We start from the raw sequence: 18,790 nt of genomic DNA on the forward strand, positions 1-18,790 counted from the left end.
GCCAGACCGGAAAGGGCTCCGGTTGTCCCGGCGCCCAGGGTCACCTTCCCACGGGCTGGCACCTGGGCGCGGGCGCTGCCCCGGAGCCGGCCTGCGGGACCTGGCGCCCAATCCTGGGGGACCCGGTGCCGTGGCCCAGGGGCCGGGCCGACGTCCCGGGGGCGGTGCCTTGCGGGCCCGTCCCGGGGCGGTGCCTGGTGGGCTGGCCCCGCGGCTCCTCCCCTCTCTGCGGGCCCAGTCGCCCTTTGGCCGGGCGAGCTAATCATCGGGGCTCAATGACGACGAGGCCCGACCCTTCCCGTCCAGGACCTACAGAGACAACCGAAGGAGAGCCCAAGGCGGCTTCATTGCTGTCGCCGCCGCCACTGAAGCAAGAGCTCCCCGGCTCCACTGAAACACCGGCTCATCTAAGCTTTCCCCAACGCCCGGCCCTCCGGGACGATACCTAACAACCACCGGCGCCCACATCTGGAATAGGCTGGCGAGATACTTAGTATCCGAGGGCTCGGAACTTGGGGCCATCGAGGTCATGGGGACCCAGGATCCAGGAAACATGGGAACTGGCGTCCCAGCCTCGGAGCAGATAAGCTGTGCCAAAGAGGATCCACAGGTTTATTGCCCTGAAGAGACTGGAGGCACCAAGGATGTGCAGGTTACAGACTGCAAGAGTCCCGAAGACAACCGACCCCAAAAAGAGACGGGCTGCTGCAATCCGGAGGACTCTGGGCAGCTGATGGCTTCCTATGAGGGTAAAGCTATGGGCTACCAGGTGCCTCCCTTTGGCTGGCGCATCTGTCTGGCTCATGAGTTTACAGAGAAGAGGAAACCCTTTCAAGCTAACAATGTCTCCCTAAGGAACATGATAAAGCATATAGGCATGGGCTTGAGGTGAGTAGACCCCATTGCCTAGAATGCTTTGGCTTCACTTTGTTCCAGCTCAAAACTAGCAGAGGTGGGAAAGGGTGAGAAAGCAGTTGGGCTTCTTGTCCCAGTGAAGCGGCCCCTATCCCTAGCATATTTTAGGCCTATGGTTTTGGACCATGAGACCAGGTCACATCTCTTTGCAACACCATTCCCTCCCAGTGTTTTGTCTTTTCAGAAGGAAACGGTAGGAACATTTGGTCATGCAGTCAGCCTTTCCCATTCAGGCTCCTTCTCACATACTGGTTTCCAATGACTTCCCTTTGGGATTAGCTATACTTTGTGGCAAGGTAGGAAAGGATAATCTGGCTGCTGTGATACTAACACGATGTTGTTTTATTTGGGGGTGGGGGGGTCTCAACCCCTTACTTCCCGCAAGCAGCTGGGGCATTCTCTGTACCTCATTAGGCACATTGTTAGAGTCCCAACACTACTGCTTCTTTCCTCAAGCTTTAGCTCCAGGGAGTAGGTAAGAGCCTCCCCACCCTCAACTCTGAAGTGATGAAAAGGTGCTGTCATTCTATTCTGGGAGAGAGAGCTCTTGATATTAAAAGTCATTTATCAGGGAGGCACTGCCATAGATGTAGAACCCGTCTAGATCCCCACTGAGTTCAAAGACTAGTGATGAGAGGCCAGACCCACTAACAGGAACAGGTGGATGTGAGGACAGAAAGCATCACCCTGAGGTCATCTTGACTCAGTCTACACAATACACACAGAACTGTGGAGGGAGGCATAAAGCTTGGGAAATCCTGCCCTGACAGCTTCTAGAGTAGGAGACCCTTCATTTCCCCAGTAAGTGCTGTGGGGCTGTGATGGGGAGGTCAGTTATCTAACCCCAGCCCTGGGGAGTGGGAAGGGCCTGATGCTGCCTGCACATCTGGCTTTGTTGGTGCCTGTGGGTGGCCTGTAGCAGAGAAGAATCATCCCTCCAGGCTGCTTCTGAAATCAATTCAGTCCAAGTTTGACCCCAAAAGCTTTTGGGTCAAAATAGGATCTAGTGTACAGAGAGAAATACACTTGAGTTGCATGTGGTGGGAACAATGAGATCAAGAAAAGATGGGCATCCTAGCCGCTTAGCCCTTAAATATGAACTGAGTCATAGAGGCCTGAAGCTGTGCTCAACCCCCTGGACCCTGGCTCCCCATTCCAGGATAGAGTGGGGGGTACTGATACAAGGTTTTTGGAATAGGATGAGTTCCTGTGAGGAGAAAGCACAGGTGAGACAAAAATTCTAAGTGATAACTCTTGAGTTGAGGTTGAAATTGTGGAGAAGGCCAAACAGGTCAGGAATGGCCAGCTACCATACTAAGGGAGTGAGAGAGCTCCTAAGATGGAGCTGAACTGGGGACACTCTGACCAGGAGCTCCCGCAAGACAGAGTTCTCTGGGCCTTACCTCGGTAAGAATTCAATTTCAATTGTTCTCCCTTCCAGCCAGAGTCCACTCATTCAATAAATATTTACTGAGTGCTTCTTCTGTGCCAGATAGTCCTTTGTTCTGCCTATCCTCATAGATTGCAGTTACTCTCCCTGGTTGCCCTAATCCTCGGCCGCACCCTCCCTCTACCAGTCCTTTCTGGCCTCTAGTTTCAAAGTCCAATTTTCTGTAAGCTGGCAGAGAGGATTCTCTGCCTTCTTATCATCCCATCCTTTGTCTTCCCTCTTCTTTCCACCCCTAGAATGTGCTGTCTTTTTTTTTTTTTTTTGAGACAGTCTTGGCTTTTGTCACCCAGGCTGAAGTGCAATGGCGCGATCTCAGCTCACTGCAACCTCTGTCTCCTGGGTTCAAGCGATTCTCCTGCCTCAGCCTCCCGAGTAGCTGTGCAGGTGCCCGCCGTCACACCCCGGCTAATTTTTTTGTATTTTTAGTAGAGACGGGGTTTCACCATGTTGGCCAGGCTGGTCTTGAACTCCTGACCTCAGGTAATCTGCCCACCTCGGCCTCCCAAAGTGCTAGGATTACAGGTGTGAGCCACCGCACCTGGCCGCTATCCCTATTCTTTAATCACATTTCTCCTCCTCTGCTCCAGTCTGTCTGTTATCTCTCTTGTGCCCCATCATTTGTATGTTCATTCATTTGTAAATTTGGCAAATATGCATTGACTGCAGACCATATATCCTGCCCGGTGCTTGGACCTGAGGGTAATATTCAACTAGTCTTTGTCATTGTCCCTTTCCCCAAGGAACTTAAAAATATGTCAGCCTCACATGAGGAACACTGAAATAACAAGGCAATGTCTGATTAGGAATTGAGATGGCAGTTCGTATATATGAGTAATAATCATACCTGTAGTTTATGGCTTTCTTATCTATTATGTCATTTGATCTTTCAACCATTTTATTAGCTAGCTAGAGCAGGTGTTATCCCCATTTTGTAGATGAAGAAACTGGGACTTAGGGGTTACTTACCCAATTATTTGGTTAGAAGTGGTGTGACTGAACAGTAGGCATAATGTGGTTAGGTAGTGAGGACAGTGGAAATGGAAAAGAGTCTGGCAAGGCAGGGGCTACCTAGTGAGGACCCATCTGGAATGAGAATTTGTAGGAAATAAGATTAGAAGATAGGCTGGGACAGATGTCAGAGCCTTGAAAACAGAATCATTTGCCTATTGAAAACAGCCTCAATCATTTGCCTGTTGAATACAGGGCTGTAGCAAGCCCAGGAAAATGTTGGGATTTTTTGAAGGCTTTACCGAGAGCAAAATCAGAAAGCTTCAAGGTTTAAATGCTGAATAAAAAAAAAAAAAAAAAAAAAAAAAAGACTTGAGAGGAAATGCCCAGAAATAAATATAAACACTGATTGTCTGTGGGTGAGATGGTTTTTTCCCCCTTTCACCTTTCATAATTAGAAAGAAAAATGATCATTTTAAAAAGAAGAAAGGCCAGAAGCGGTAGCTCACGCCTCTAATCCCAGCACTTTGGGAGGCCAAGGCAGGCAGATCACTTGAGGTCAGGAGTTCAAGACCAGCCTGGCTAACATGGTGAAACCCCATCTCTACTAAAAATACAAAAAAAAAAAAAAAAATGTGCCAGGCATGGTGGCAGACGCCTGTAATCCCAGCTACGTGGGAGGCTGAGGCAGGAGAATTGCTTGAACACAGGAGGTGGAGTTTGCAGTGAGCCAAGACCGCGCACCACTGCACTCTAGCCTGGACAACAAAGAATGAAACTCTATCTCAAAAAAAAAATAAAATAAATAATAAAAATAAAAATAAGAAAGTTATCCCCAGCAGTCTATGCCTGTTTTGGAGGTAGGGGATTGGGGGTGGAGGCTGTAGGACAGGAAACCATAAATGGTCCTTTCAGCACCTCAGACAGAAGCTCCTGATGTTGGAAGTAAAGCAGTGGTGGTGGCACTAGAGAGGTAAGGAGAGATCTGAAAGCCCCTTCTGAGGAGAACAAAGGAGAGAAACAAAGCCACTCCTACACTTCAGCTGGGGTGACTAGGAAGATGAAGGGACCTTAAACTGTTTAGAAATCAAGAGGAAGAGAGATTTGAAAGCAGATGTCCTTGGGACATTTAATGGGAGGTCACAGAGACAGGCAGGTGACTCAGCCTGTGAACAACTGCCCACCTGCCCCCTTCCACTCACATTGCCTCTTGCTCCTCAGGTACCTGCAGTGGTGGTACCGGAAGACCCAGGTGGAAAAGAAGACACCTTTCATCGACATGATCAATTCTGTACCCCTAAGACAGATTTATGGTGAGCCTCACCCCATCTGTGCTCTGCTCAGAAAAGCCTCAGCCTCCAGGTCTACCACAGTTAGGCAGAGGCTTCCAGTTTATGCAAATTGCACTGTTCCATTCCCTAGGTTTTCAGAAGAACCAGGCTTTATAGTCTAGAAAGTTAGAAATGTGCTTATTTTCCTCTCCCAATACCCCACTAACCATCCTGATTTCTCTAGGTTGTCCCTTGGGTGGCATCGGGGGAGGCACTATTACCCGTGGCTGGAGAGGCCAGTTCTGTCGTTGGCAGCTTAACCCTGGAATGTATCAGCACCGGACAGTCATCGCTGACCAAGTAAGAGCCAGGAGGTGGAGAGGCCAGGACAGTACCTCCCCAGGCCAAGAAGGAAGGACCTCTTGGCTAGTGTAGGAGGTAGCAGTTAGATGTGAATATGATTCAATCCAATAAGTACTCTCAGGATGCTTCCTGTGTGCCCAGCCCTGTGCTAGGATAAACTGTAGGAATAAGACACACACAGAACACACATTCCTTGAAAGAGTAAACAGACTTGGCGTTTCTCTAGCAAATGCCTCCTGTCTACCTCACTGGCCCAACCCAACTAGCTGAGGCAGCCCCCAACCAAAAAGAATGCAGAGAATTCCCAAATCACTTAACCTGGCTGAAAGAACATTTGGTAGGACTGGAAGGGAGAAGAAAACCCAAAGTCTATAAACTCATGGGAAAAAAAGACATGTAGTGCAAGGTTCCTCACCCTGATTGAGGAACCTTCACCAAAGTTCAGCTCCTCTGCTGATCACTTCCCTGGAGGTCTCTCTGGCTTAGGGTCTAAAAAGCTCCTTCTCTCCCAGGCTTAGATCTCTAGCCTTCTTCCCTCTTCTGAAGCTTCACTTTTTTCCTTTTGCTTTTGCATCACATCTGGGCCTTAAATTGCCAGAAGTATGTGGCCTGCCTTTCATCATATCTCTCTAGTTGACCGCACCTTTAGAGTTGTCTAGGAAGTTCCTCTTTCCTGGCTCCAGCATTCAGCCTCATCTTCAAAGGAAAAATGACTAGCAAATCTTTAGTCCAATTAATGACAATGCCCTTCCTGGTTCAGGTTTACCAGCCCTGCCCATGTTCCAAGATCCTTCTCTGCCTCATCCCTTAGGTATCTTGAGGGGAATGGCTTCTAGAATTGTGACTCTACAATTAAAGTAATTATTGCATGCTTAACATGTGCTAGACACTGTTCTAGGCTCTTTGTATACTGTTTAATATTAAAAACAATCCTACAAGGGAAGTACCACTATTATGCTCATTTTGCAGATGAGGACACTAAGATCCAGAGAGGTTTAGTAACATGTGCAAGGTCACAAGGTTGGTAAATGGAAAGGTTGGGATTCAGAACCATTTCTTTCTGTGGTGAAGAGCTTGTGGTCTTAACCCTTATGTACCATTCCAACAAAATGAAAAAGTATTTTATACAGTTGTCCCTCAGTATCCATGGGGGGTTGGGCCCAGGACCCACTATCCAAGGATGCTCAGTCTTTGATTTGAAGTGGCATATAGTATTTGCAAATAACCATTGCACATCCTCCTATATACTTTAAATCATCTGTAGATTACTTATAATACCTCATACATTGTTACATAAACCCTTGTCATACTGTACAAGAAATAAAGTGTGTACATATTTGGTACAGATGCAACTTTTTTTCCGCATATTTTAGATTTGGTTGGTTGAATCCACTGATGCGGAACGCACAGATACGGAGAGCCGACTGTATACAATAAAAATATTTGGCATAGTTTGAACCAGGGAAAGGGCTATTAATCCCTCATAGCTCCTACCCTCCAAGAGCTAAAACTTTTTTTGAGAAAACAAGACTTAGGGGAAATGGAGACAGGGACCACATCAGTGCTAAAAGGAGAGGGGTGGATAGCATACTGCGGAAAAAGGGACGGCGCTGCAGATTTCACTCATTCCCTCCACATACACACCAACTTTGAAGAATGGTGCATCAGTGAATTAGAAAATGTCCCTACCCTCAGAAGAACCCATAGAGCAGTCGGGGACACAGAATTGTCAGTCAATACATTATAATACACCAAATGCTAGAATAGAGCGGGAGGGGGCACATATAATGACTCACTGCTGGAGGAAGTAGAGGAAGAGGAAGAGATGGCTTTTGACGTAGGCTTTGAAGGATGAGAGGTTTCACCAGATAGCGAATAAGCATGAGCACAGGCATGGAGGAGGGAATGTAGTGTGCTCAAGGAACAGTGAGTATTTTTATATGAGCAGAATATAGGTGCTTGAAGAGGTGATGAGTCTGATGGGCAGGGAGTGGCCAGCTCAAGAAGGGCCTTGAAAGCCAGGCAAGAGTTGAGACTTTAGCCTGAGGGCCATGGGGAGTCACTGAAACATTCTAACCAAGGACTGACATATCTAGATTTGCCTGTGAGAAAGATCACTCTGCTACCCAGATGAAAAGGGCTACAGAAAAAGCAGGAGATTGTTTGGGCTTAAATGAGGTGCTAATACCACCATAGTGGAGAAGGGAGAGAAAGCTTGGGAGATAGATGGACGAGGAGGTAGCAGGACTTGGTGATTCACTGAGCCTGGGGGATGACTTGAAGCTGATGGTGCAGTGGTAACAGCTGCAGGCTCTGAAAGGGGAGGAGCTGATTTGAGGAGAGGGAAGACTTAGTATGTGGTGCCTGTGGCTTACCCCATTCCAGCCTATCTGCCCTCTTAAGTTCACAGTGTGCCTACGTCGGGAAGGGCAGACTGTGTACCAGCAAGTCCTGTCCCTGGAGCGCCCAAGTGTCCTCCGCAGCTGGAACTGGGGCCTGTGTGGGTACTTTGCTTTCTACCACGCCCTCTATCCCCGAGCCTGGACTGTCTATCAGCTTCCTGGCCAGAATGTCACCCTCACCTGCCGTCAGATCACACCCATCTTGCCCCATGACTACCAGGTGAGGCCCCCACGTCTGTATTTTCCATTGCCCTCCCTTCCCCAGGACCTGCCTCTGCTAGAAACTGCATGGCCTGCCAGGCGCGGTGGCTCACGCCTGTAATCCCAACACTGGGAGGCCGAGGCAAGCGGATCACGGGGTCAGGAGATGGAAACCATCCTGGCTAACACATGAAACCCTGTCTCTACTAAAAATACAAAAAAAATTAGCGGGGTATCGTGGCGGGCACCTGTAATCCCAGCTACTCGGAAGGCTGAGGCAGGAGAATGGTGTGAACCCAGGAGGCGGAGCTTGCAGTAAGCCAAGATCATGTCACTGCACTCCAGCCTGGGTGACAGAGCAAGACTCCGTCTCAAAAAAAAAAGGAAAAGAAACTGCATGGCCTGTGAAAGGGAGATTGAAGCCATCACACTGGCTTCCCAGAACCACCGCCCAGTTGGTTCTGGTCTTCTATGTCCCGATAGGCAGCTTGCCTGGGAATACAGGGAGATGCAAGTAGACAAAAGAAGAGTACACTGAGGAGTATTTGAGTCAGGTCCTGTGTGCGCCCAGGACTGATCCTAGGAGAGTGGGGTCAGGAGGGGCTCTACTGGGACCGTCTGAGTCTAATGTTCTGCCCCCAGGACAGCAGCCTGCCTGTAGGAGTCTTTGTGTGGGATGTGGAAAATGAAGGGGACGAAGCTCTAGATGTGTCCATCATGTTCTCCATGCGGAATGGACTGGGGGGTGGAGACGATGCCCCAGGGGGTTTGTGGAATGAGCCCTTCTGTCTGGAGCATGGCGGGGAAACTGTCCAGGGGCTGCTGCTGCATCATCCAACCCTTCCAAACCCCTACACAATGGCTGTGGCTGCACGAGTCACGGTAAGGAAACAGCCTGCCCTATACCTTAGCCCCTGAACCCCACCTCCACCCCAGCATGGTCTCTTCATCCACCCTCATCATACTCCCGTAAGCCCCTGGGTCTGGGAGGTTAAGAGTAAGTAAGAGGAGCTGGGGAGCTAGCCGGGACCCAGTGTACTGGTGCCTGCCCTCAGTCCCTGGCCCCTTCACAGGCAGATACAACGGTAACCCACATCACAGCCTTTGACCCTGACAGCACGGGGCAGCAGGTGTGGCAGGATCTACTTCAGGATGGACAGCTGGACTCTCCCGCTGGTGATGGGGGGTCTGACTGGGAGATGGTGGGAAGAGAGGTTGTCCCTGTCTTGGGACTAAGGGTGGGAGGCCTGGTAATAAGTAGGCCTTGTTTCCCTGTTAGGGATCCCTATCCCTGGGGTTGCAGGGGCTCCTGTCCTGAATTCTCTTGTGCTTCTCTCAGGCCAAAGCACCCCTACACAGAAAGGAGTAGGCATTGCTGGAGCTGTGTGTGTTTCCAGCAAGTTGGAACCTCGAGGCCAGTGCCGCCTGGAGTTTTCACTGGCCTGGGACATGCCCAGGATCCTGTTTGGAGCTAAAGGCCAAGTCCACTACAGGTGAGGGGAGCAAGAAAGTGTAAGGATCCAAAGCTCTGACCTGGGGCTTGTGTTCATCCTTACCCTTCCCACCCCAGGCGGTATACAAGGTTCTTTGGCCAGGATGGAGATGCAGCACCTGCCCTCAGCCACTATGCACTGTGCCGATACACAGAGTGGGAAGAGAGGATCTCAGCTTGGCAGAGCCCAGTATTGGATGACAGGTGCCAATGGGGCCCATCTCTTGCCTTTCTCCTAGGCACTCACTGTGAATGGGATTCCTTGATTTACTCTCCACCCACCAAAGCCAGTAGACTTGCACTCGGATTAATTTGATGCTCCCACTCTGCTGAACCCCCAAATCCTTTCCATCTTGGGAGGTGCATGTTCCTTAAACCATTTCCTCCTCCTCACTTCTCAGATCACTGCCTGCCTGGTACAAATCTGCGCTGTTCAATGAACTATACTTCCTGGCTGATGGAGGCACAGTATGGCTGGAAGTTCGTGAGGACTCCCTACCAGAGGAGCTGGGCAGAAACATGTGTCACCTCTGCCCCACCCTACGGGACTACGGTCGATTTGGCTACCTTGAGGGTACAGGATGCTGGTGGGCTGGGATATGGCAGGCCATGCCCAAGCCAGGATGATGGATTTGCCTACCCCAGGATATTGGTTAGGGTGAGGGGGTGATGGGTGTGGACTAGTGACAGTGCCCCACTTCCAAATATAGAGGACAAGCTACAGAGGGGTTTGAAGGGGAAGCAGGAATTCTGGCAACAGTGTTTCTCATTCGTTCCTCCAGGCCAGGAGTACCGCATGTACAACACATATGATGTCCACTTTTATGCCTCCTTTGCTCTCATCATGCTCTGGCCCAAACTTGAGCTTAGCCTACAGTATGACATGGGTGAGGATCTCTTTTGTGCCTCTTCTGCCCTCTTGGCTCCCCATACCCCCGAACTTCTGTGGTCCCTCAGATTGTCTCTTCTTTCCCTTCCCTTTATACGTATCTGCATGCTGCTTACTGGTTCCCCACTGCAGTCACACACATAGCTCTGTGCCCCTCCTCAAGCATGCCCATTCCCTGCCTCCCTTCTGTGTCTGCTCCCGCAGCTCTGGCCACTCTCAGGGAGGACCTGACACGGCGACGGTACCTGATGAGTGGGGTGATGGCACCTGTAAAAAGGAGGAACGTCATCCCCCATGATATTGGGGACCCAGGTAAAAGTCCACCTCAAGGTCAGCTTCCCTCCCTCAACTTTTGTACCCTCTACCCTACCCACCAATGCAAATGACCCAGGTCCCCGTCTCTCCCACAGATGATGAACCATGGCTCCGGGTCAATGCATATTTGATCCACGATACTGCTGACTGGAAGGACCTGAACCTGAAGTTTGTGCTGCAGGTTTATCGGGACTATTACCTGACGGGTGATCAAAACTTCCTGAAGGACATGTGGCCTGTGTGTCTAGTAAGGGATGCACATGCAGTGACCAGTGTGCCAGGGGTATGGCTGGTGTCTGGGAAGAGCCTAGCTGGTTGTTGCCTTTCCTCGGTACCTAGGTCTTCAGCATCTTGGTCCCCTCTCTAGGCTGTGATGGAGTCTGAAATGAAGTTTGACAAGGACCATGATGGACTCATTGAAAATGGAGGCTACGCAGACCAGACCTATGATGGATGGGTGACCACAGGCCCCAGGTTAGCGGGTAGGGGTTTCCAGGAGGCCTGAAGTGGGAAACTGGGCACCGAGGGATTGTAGGGCTCAAGAAAAAATGACTCATTGTCTGTTACACTGCATGGGAGTAGCTGGAGCTGCCAGTCTGACCCCCAAACCCATGTCCCTGATCAGTGCTTACTGTGGAGGGCTGTGGCTGGCAGCTGTGGCTGTGATGGTCCAGATGGCTGCTCTGTGTGGGGCACAGGACATTCAGGATAAGTTTTCTTCCATCCTCCACCGGGGCCAAGAAGCCTATGAGAGACTGCTGTGGAATGGTGAGTTCAGGGAGCCTAAGTAGTGTTAAAGCAGCTGAGGGGACACCAGGAGCCTTATTTTCTCTTTCTCGACTCCAGGCCGCTATTACAACTATGACAGCAGCTCTCAGCCTCAGTCTCGTAGTGTTATGTCTGACCAGTGTGCTGGACAGTGGTTCCTGAAGGCCTGTGGCCTAGGAGAAGGGGAGACTGAGGTGAGAGAGACTAGGAGGAGGAGCCAGAGAGAAAAACTGGGTTTTCCCTGAAAGTGGGAAGTAAGTATATGAGACTATGTTCCTGCCATTGCCCCTCCAGGTGTTTCCTACCCCACATGTGGTCCGTGCTCTCCAAACTATCTTTGAGCTGAACGTCCAGGCCTTTGCAGGAGGGGCCATGGGGGCTGTGAATGGGATGCAGCCCCATGGTGTCCCTGATAAATCCAGTGTGCAGTCTGATGAAGTCTGGGTGGGTGTGGTCTACGGATTGGCAGCTACCATGATCCAAGAGGTAATGCACTCCCTTTCCCATCTCTCTACCATCTGTATCCTGGCCCAGAAAACTTCCTCAGCCACCAAATTTCTTCAAGGCCTAACCCAATGCCATCTTATCCATCTATAGCCTCCCGTTTTTCCCTGGTATGCATTCCAGCTCCTGCCTTCAGGCTTGCCTGTGGTCACAGTTATCTCCTCTACTTGCTGGGAGCTCCCTGAAGGCAAAGACTCTACTGCCTCCATCTATCCAGTGGAAATGGCTATTCAGAGGGTGCCAAGTTAGTATGTATGACTGTCATCTCTCCCAACAGGGCCTGACTTGGGAGGGCTTCCAGACAGCTGAAGGCTGCTACCGTACCGTGTGGGAGCGCCTGGGTCTGGCCTTCCAGACCCCAGAGGCATACTGCCAGCAGCGGGTGTTCCGCTCACTGGCTTACATGCGGCCACTGAGCATCTGGGCCATGCAGCTAGCCCTGCAACAGCAGCAGCACAAAAAGGACTCTAGGCCAAAAGTCGAACAGGGCACAGGACTAAGGACAGGGCCTATGTTTGGACCAAAGGAAGCCATGGCAAACGTGAGCCCAGAGTGAACCGTCTGAACTGTGGGAGGAAAGCGCTAACAGCCCAGCCTCCAGCCTGGCCTTTCCTCCTTCCCCTCTGAACCTCCTGCAACCCTGAGCCATCAGGACAATCATACCCCTTCCCTTCTCCCCACCCAGCTGTGCCAGTAAATGGGGGTTGAGGGTGACCTAGGCAGCATTAGAATCACTTATTTATTTCTTTCCTCACCCATTCCCTCACTGCATGAAATGTTCAGGGAGGTCAGTTGATTTCCCCAGGTACATTCATGGGGTGACAGACACATGGGTACAAATAAAAGACCCAGAAAGCCAGTAAGTGTGGTGTGTTTGAGCCCTCAGTCCTCCTGATAGGGCATAGGAGCTGCGGCCAGCCCTCGCCCACCCCTTTTTATTTGGACACAGATGGGGAGCCCCACAAGCTTTTGCTGAGACCCCCCCACATATCCTCATATCTAGCCTGAGTATCTGTCCTGCAAGATGACAGAGGGGCTACCGGTAGGAAGCCATCCCCCCTTCCTTGTGAGATTTGCCTGCAGGGGGAGGATGGGACCTCGGCAGAGAGACTCTGAGAAGAGGTCAAGGAATGGCCACTCCAGGGGAGGCTCTGCACTGGGAGCCTGAGGCATGTAGTACAGTAGGCAGGAAGAGTTGCCAGGAGCCTGGAGTACGTGGTCTGAGCTGTCCAGCCACTGGTGTGTGCTGTCTTTTGGCACCTCTGACTGCAGGGCAGGCAACTCCAGCTGGTAAGGGTTCTCACTGGGGAGGGCACGAAGCTGGCGGGACAACACTGAGGAGACAAAGAATCTTCAGAGGCCAACCCAGGCCTCTCCCCTTGCCCATGTCTGAGAGCGATCCTTAAGCCTCTTACCTCCATGCTCAGATGGCAGGCTCCCCCTTGTGTCAGAGGAGTACATAGCAGGTACAAGGAGGAGGCAGAAGGAGACTAGTAGGACCTACAGCAGGGGAAAAAGGAGATGAAGAAGGGCTCTGGATTGCACTCCTGTCCCCAGCAACTGAGAAAAGAATTTCTCCCCTCATCACTATCCTCACCAAGATGCAGGTGCTGCTACTGCTCGTTTTGTTTGATATCTCAATCACCATGGCCTGGAGTTTCCTCAGTTGATGTAGAAGGGACCTAGAGGAAGAGAGGGGCCAATCGTGAGCATCCCCTGGCCTAGCACCCTGAGACACAATGAAACTCCTGTTCAGGCCACCTCCTCCATCTCTGCACTGGATCCTCTCTCTTACTTTTCATTCTATTTTTGCAAACGACTTCTTCCACTCTGGAAAAAATGCCTGAAGTTCCTCATTAAAACAAACAAAAAAGCAAAACCAAAACAAAACAAACTCTTCCAGGACTTAACCTCCTTTGCAGATATCATCAGTAGTTCCCCATTGTCTGATCAGCTATGCACATAATCCTCACCGGGCATTCTCTATGTTCTCTACCTTCTGTCCCAGCTCACATGTGTTCCAGCCCAAGAGGACTACGCTGGGCTAATCCTTTTGCCTAGGATGCTTTCTCTCTGCCTAGAATGGTTTCCCAACCCAACCCCAGAATCCTATGAAAGCCCATGAGGTCTTTCTTACCCCCTTTCTTTTTCTAGGTACTTAGCTTATTCTCACTTGTAAATGTATTCCCCACTACTGTGAGCTTCTTGGAATCAGAGACCTAGTGAAGGCAGCTGCCCTGTTAGAAATCAAGTGTAGGGCAGGGGAAAGAGTGAGAAAGCATTAAATGAGGGGCATAGGAAGGGAATGGTTTGGAGGGATACTTACAAATTCTGTTCCTCCAGAAGCTGTACTTTGTTCTGAAGCTCCATATTCTGGGCTGTATATTTCAAGACCCTGGGGGAAATAACAAAGATATGGGGATATGGCCTGTGTCCTCCCTTCAAAAACCTAACACTTACAACTGAGTCCCTCTCCCTTTCATACCTGCTCTCTAAACCCCCAACATACACCTTCTTTTTCCTGCGGCTCTCTTGAGCAGATCTTTTATTTCGAATCTTCCTCCGCACACGTTTCAGAATTTGTTCCTCCATCTGAAAGGAAACAGGGAAAGGGGTATCATTAGAGGAACTCTAGAACAAGAAGTTGAAAGGCAACTGAGATCCATCTCTTTCCAATACAGAAATCCCTTCTACAGCTTCCCTGATCAACAGGCGTTCAGATTCTTTCTGAATGCCTCCACGGACCAGGTGTTAACCCTAACAAGCCAGACTATTTTAAACTATTAAAAAAAAAATTGGTCAGGCAATATTCAGGTGACATGGCTCATGCCTGTAATCCCAATACTTTGGGGAGCTAAGGCAGGAGGACCGCTTGAGCCCAGGAGTTTGAGACCAGCCTGAGCAACACAGTGAGACCTTGTCTCTACTAAAAATAAATTAGCCGGGTGTGGTGGCACATGCCTGTGGTCCCTGCTCCTCAGGAGGCTGAGGAAGGACAATCGCTTGAGCCTGAGGGGTCGAAGCTGTAGTGAGCCATGATCTCACCACTATTCTCCAACCTGGGCAGTAAAGCAAGAATCTGTCTTCAAACAAAAACTTCCTTATCCTGAACCAACAGCTGTCTCCTTATAATTTCTATCCGTTGGACTTACCTAGTATCTCTGGGGCCAAATAGAATGAACCCTGTTTAGCTATTTTCAGGCACCTAACATTTCCTCAGAGAAAAAAAGTTCAAGAAAAAAACGACTTAGACAAAAATTTTAACTCATCTTCTCAAGATAGACTGCATCTTCTTAATATCTGTCAAAGATGTGCTCTAGCCAGTATACAGGAAAGCAAGATAGTGACTTGTGGAGACAATAACTCTTGCTACAGTTTCCAAATCCCATTAACTTTCCTAGTAGCCACATTGCACTGCTGACTCATCTTGTACTTTGAAGGAATTCTTTACTTTTGGAGGCCAAGGTGGGTAGATCACTTGAGCACAGGCATTCAAGACCAGCCTGGCAACAAGGCAAAACCCCATCTCTACTAAAAACACCAAAAAAAAATTTGCCGGGCAGGGTAGTGTGCACCTGTAGTCTCAGCTACTCAGGAGGCTGAGGTGGGAGAATCACCTAAGCCCAGAAAGTCAAGTCTGCAGTGTGCCATGATCACATCACTCCAGCCTGTGCAACAGAGCAAGACCTTGTCAAAAAAAAAAAAAAAAAAAAAAATTCCTGGAACCTTTCTATTAATGAGCACTGATTTCATCATAGTATCCCAGTACTCTGCTTGTGAAGTTGCCACTGATTGCTTAAAACTGGAAACTAAGGATTTTACATTTATTCATGTACTGCTTAGTCCAACCCTGTTGAACTCTCTCAACAGTTCTACCATTCAGCAAGAGGTGGATTACTATGAAGCCAATGGAGTGTCAAGGCTCTTCACTTACACAATCCTTTCCAAGGCCCAATACTAATGTTGCACTGATAATTTTGAGGGTTTTTTTTTAACGGAACACCAAAATTTGTGTAAGCCCAACGAAAACGAGGATCTGCCTTGCATCTAGCATACTGGGTACCTGCCTCAACTTCCTATTAGCAATAAATCTGCTAAGTTTCTCACCTCAATCCTTTTTTAAAGTTATTGATATAAAGTTAACAGAATTGGCCTACTTGGGACTTTTAATCCCTTTTCAGCCTTTGCTCAACTAACCAGAGTCTTACCTTAGTGAGAGGAAGTGTCTCAGGCAGAATAAGCCCCTCCTTCTCCAATAGACTCTTCTCCTCATCTGTCAGTACCAGCCTAGCAATCTCCTAGGGTAACCAGAAAGTGGGCGGCAGTTGCATGGGGATGACACAGAGGAATGGGGAATCCTGCCCCCACCTGAGGAATGTCAGAGTAATCTTCCTGAAAATCAAGTCAAGTACCTGCTCTGCCAGCTCCTCCATATGCTGTGGAGTCATCTGGGTCCCCTCTTTTCTACAGCTCTCACTCTCTGCAAAAGGGAAAGTATGAATAGCCAGGCCCATGAACCCTGTCCTCCCCGCAAACTTATTTCAGACTAACCTAGATCCATAGAGATAGGTTCCCGTGGGAGGGAGTAGGTGTGGTCATGGTGGACAAGGCAGGGGTTGGAGGAGCTGAGAACGTTCAACGACGACGCTGGGGAACTCAGCAGGGAGCTCAACAAATCATCTATCTCCCAGTCGCTCGGTACCTGCGCAGGGTTCCAATGAACAGACCTTGACCTATCACCATCCCCTGACCTCGTGGACATCCCACGCTTTCCCCAGTCAGAACCCCAACGCACCTCAGAAAGCGGCAGCTCCCAGTCCAGTGGGGCCCTCACGGACTCATCGGGCGCCGTCCCCAAATCTCCACTTCCCTCTAGCAGAAAGCCCAGCAGGTCTTGGTCACCAGCGTCCAATTCCAGCTCCATTTGGGACAACTACGGAAAGGGTTGGGCCACCAGGCCCCAACGTCCGAAGCCCAGACACGAGCCCCAGGCCAGCTGTAGGCCTCGGGCACCTACCCACTGTCCCTCTACGGCCGGGCTTCCCCGCCAGGGGCTTTCCGTAGCCCTCTCCGGACCCGCCTCCCAGGCTCAATTCTCCTCAGCCTCCAACGCAGCGAAAGTGACGCACCCCACCCCGTGGCACTGTGGGACTTGGAGTTCCCTCCAACTGAGAAGAGGCCTGGGTGCCGCGCCACGTCCCAGGGGCTATGCAAATGTAGGGGACGGCCCTGCTGTCGCCTCGCACCCCGAGGGCGGGGGTTCCGGGGCTCCGGCTCCGCCTTCTCCCCCAAGCTAGAAAAAGGAAGAGTTCTGGCCTGAAGGGGAACTCGGGCGTCGTCTTGGCGTTCTCTCCGGATTGCGCCGCACCCTAGCTTCCTGCCAGGGAGGGGCTGCCGGCCTTTGGCGGCCCCCGAGCATCGAGAACGGGGCCAGAGCAGCTTCCTGCCTGCCCCCCGCGACCATAGAGCGCTGCCCCAGGGCGCCGCCCGCGGGTGGGGGACGTTCCCAGGACGGAAGTGGCCGAGAGAGTGTCGAAGGGAGGGCGAGACCGGACCCAGAGGGCGACCCGAGAAGCGGCAGGGCGGCGGGCCGGCGGGCCGGCAGGCGGGGCGCAGAGCCGGGCAGCGCAGGTAGGCCAGACCGGGCCGGGCGGGGGCCTTAGGGTGGGGCCGCGGAGCCTGGCCCCAGGGGCGGGCGGGGCCCTGCCTCCCCTGCGTGTCCGGTTCGGGTCCTGTTAGTTGGAGAGGTCAGCGTCCAGCGCATCTCGGCTTGGGCTCGTCGTGCAGTAGGCCGTCTTGGGGGAGACAGGCCTCTCCTGGGGGCAGTCCTCTGCCTGGGACAGGCTTTGGGGAGCGTGAGGAGTCGGGTGGCAGCGGAGCGCAGGGCGGGGACGGGCTTTGGTGTTAGCTGATAGCGGCCATGTGGGCAGGAAAGCTTTGGGTGAGTTGGGGATTAGGTGGGGTCGGTTTAGGAATCAAGGGTCGCTATAGGAGTTAAAAGCTGGGGTTAAAACTTAAGAGTTAGTAGTGTGAGTCAGGTCCGTTTTAGGTAGGTAAGGTTTAGATTAAGGTCATTATTTTGTTTGCCGGGATGGCCATCATACGTCATAATTTGAGTTCAGGGTCGGGTTAAGGGTCAACAACAGGAATCAGGTTGGAGCCTGTTTGAGGGATTAAAGAATGTTGACATGGTCGGTATTAAGGATAAACAGTGAAAGCGTGAGTTAGGAATCAAGTTACAAATGAACTTTAGGCTTAGGGGTCAACATTTAGGGTTAACATCAGGCGATTTGGTGCTAAAGGTAAAACTTAGATCAGTATCAGGGATCAGGGATTGGATATGAGTCTCTGCTGGGAAAGGGATGAATGTCCAAGCCGGTACTGGGAATCAGAAAACAAATTAGAGGTGGGGTTAATGTTAGGAATTTGGGGCAGCTTTAGGGGTTGTGGTTGAGGCTAGCATAGTTGGCCTTGAGCAGATGAAATTTAAGAGGTTGGCAGTAGGTAAATGCCCTTCTTTTGTAGGGAAGTCCTTTATTCCTGTGTAGTTACAGGGGCTACTTTTCACCCAGAGAGATAACAAACTAATTTCAGGCTAGTGTTCTGGCTTTAGCTTAAATTGCAGGCATCTGGGATTCCAGCATCTTTATTCCATTCTCTAAGCCTAAGACTCTTGCTGTGGCCACCACAGTTAGGGGACAGAGATTCTGAACTATGTTGTTTACATACAACATAGGTGGGAAATAGGGACCCAGGATGTAGAAGGCCTAGTCACAAGTTGGAGACTGCCTAGGGAAGAAGGAGCTGTTGACTATGGGGGAAGCTGACCAAGGAATCACTGTTGCCACGGGAGAAGGGAATAACTGAATCCCCTGAAAGTTTAGCTTTGCTGTCTCCCACTTCACTTGTTCTCTAGGTATTAAGCCCTCCTCTCCAACTCTCATCCCTGACTCTGCATTTCATACCCATCCTGACTATTCCCTTACAAAATACTTCCCTTGCCTTTAACTGTCCCATGCTCATCTTATCATCCGTTCCCATCCTCAGTTCTACCTGCCTCACCAACCCTTAATCCGCACATCCTACCTGAATTTAGCCTCATCATAACCTGAGCTTTCCCATCATTTTAAATTACTCTCCTACCATTTTCACCCAGTCATGTACTTACATTCCACCTGGTCATCAGCTGAATACCCTACTCCCAGCCCCTGCTGTGTGCCACCCCCTAGGTCTAAGCCTCATTTAATTTCTTGGACCATTTTTAGATCCCCT

At 50.5% G+C, this 18,790-nt stretch overlaps 3 protein-coding genes across 9 annotated transcripts in view; 2 read left to right on the forward strand and 1 right to left on the reverse strand.

Annotated features, from left to right (window-relative positions):
* Positions 1-3: 3 nt before the first annotated feature.
* On the forward strand, positions 4-12,377 carry GBA2 (glucosylceramidase beta 2). Of its 7 annotated transcripts, none has more exons than XM_010376262.2 (17): positions 4-888; positions 4,535-4,626; positions 4,829-4,944; positions 7,351-7,569; positions 8,193-8,432; positions 8,624-8,726; positions 8,890-9,043; positions 9,121-9,246; positions 9,444-9,616; positions 9,825-9,929; positions 10,136-10,243; positions 10,342-10,493; positions 10,614-10,720; positions 10,872-11,014; positions 11,093-11,208; positions 11,309-11,500; positions 11,796-12,377. In XM_010376262.2, exons 1-17 carry the CDS (start codon positions 530-532, stop codon positions 12,072-12,074), a joined length of 2,784 nt encoding a protein of 927 aa, XP_010374564.1. In that variant the 5' UTR covers positions 4-529; the 3' UTR covers positions 12,075-12,377. The 7 variants fall into 7 exon arrangements, with proteins under 7 accessions (XP_010374564.1, XP_010374559.1, XP_030775082.1 ...); XM_010376257.2 differs by having other exon boundaries at positions 307-888; positions 7,333-7,569; XM_030919222.1 differs by having other exon boundaries at positions 322-888; positions 7,333-7,569; positions 10,342-10,529; positions 11,642-12,377.
* On the reverse strand, positions 12,374-16,881 carry CREB3 (cAMP responsive element binding protein 3). Its single transcript, XM_010376248.2, has 9 exons — positions 16,314-16,881; positions 16,070-16,220; positions 15,931-15,998; positions 15,727-15,816; positions 14,004-14,110; positions 13,845-13,913; positions 13,116-13,200; positions 12,934-13,018; positions 12,374-12,852 (listed from the first exon to the last, which is right to left on the reverse strand). The coding sequence occupies exons 1-9, from the start codon at positions 16,440-16,442 to the stop codon at positions 12,518-12,520; spliced, it is 1,119 nt and encodes a 372-aa protein (XP_010374550.1). The 5' UTR covers positions 16,443-16,881; the 3' UTR covers positions 12,374-12,517.
* TLN1 (talin 1) overlaps positions 16,846-18,790 on the forward strand; it is a 36,434-nt gene continuing 34,489 nt past the window's right edge. The window contains exon 1 of the mRNA XM_010376243.2: positions 16,846-17,149. The gene's annotated coding sequence lies outside the window, so the exon portion shown is untranslated. The remainder of the gene's footprint in view (positions 17,150-18,790) is intronic.

This window comes from Rhinopithecus roxellana, chromosome 16, assembly GCF_007565055.1.
Source record: "Rhinopithecus roxellana isolate Shanxi Qingling chromosome 16, ASM756505v1, whole genome shotgun sequence".
Lineage (NCBI taxonomy): Eukaryota > Metazoa > Chordata > Mammalia > Primates > Cercopithecidae > Rhinopithecus > Rhinopithecus roxellana.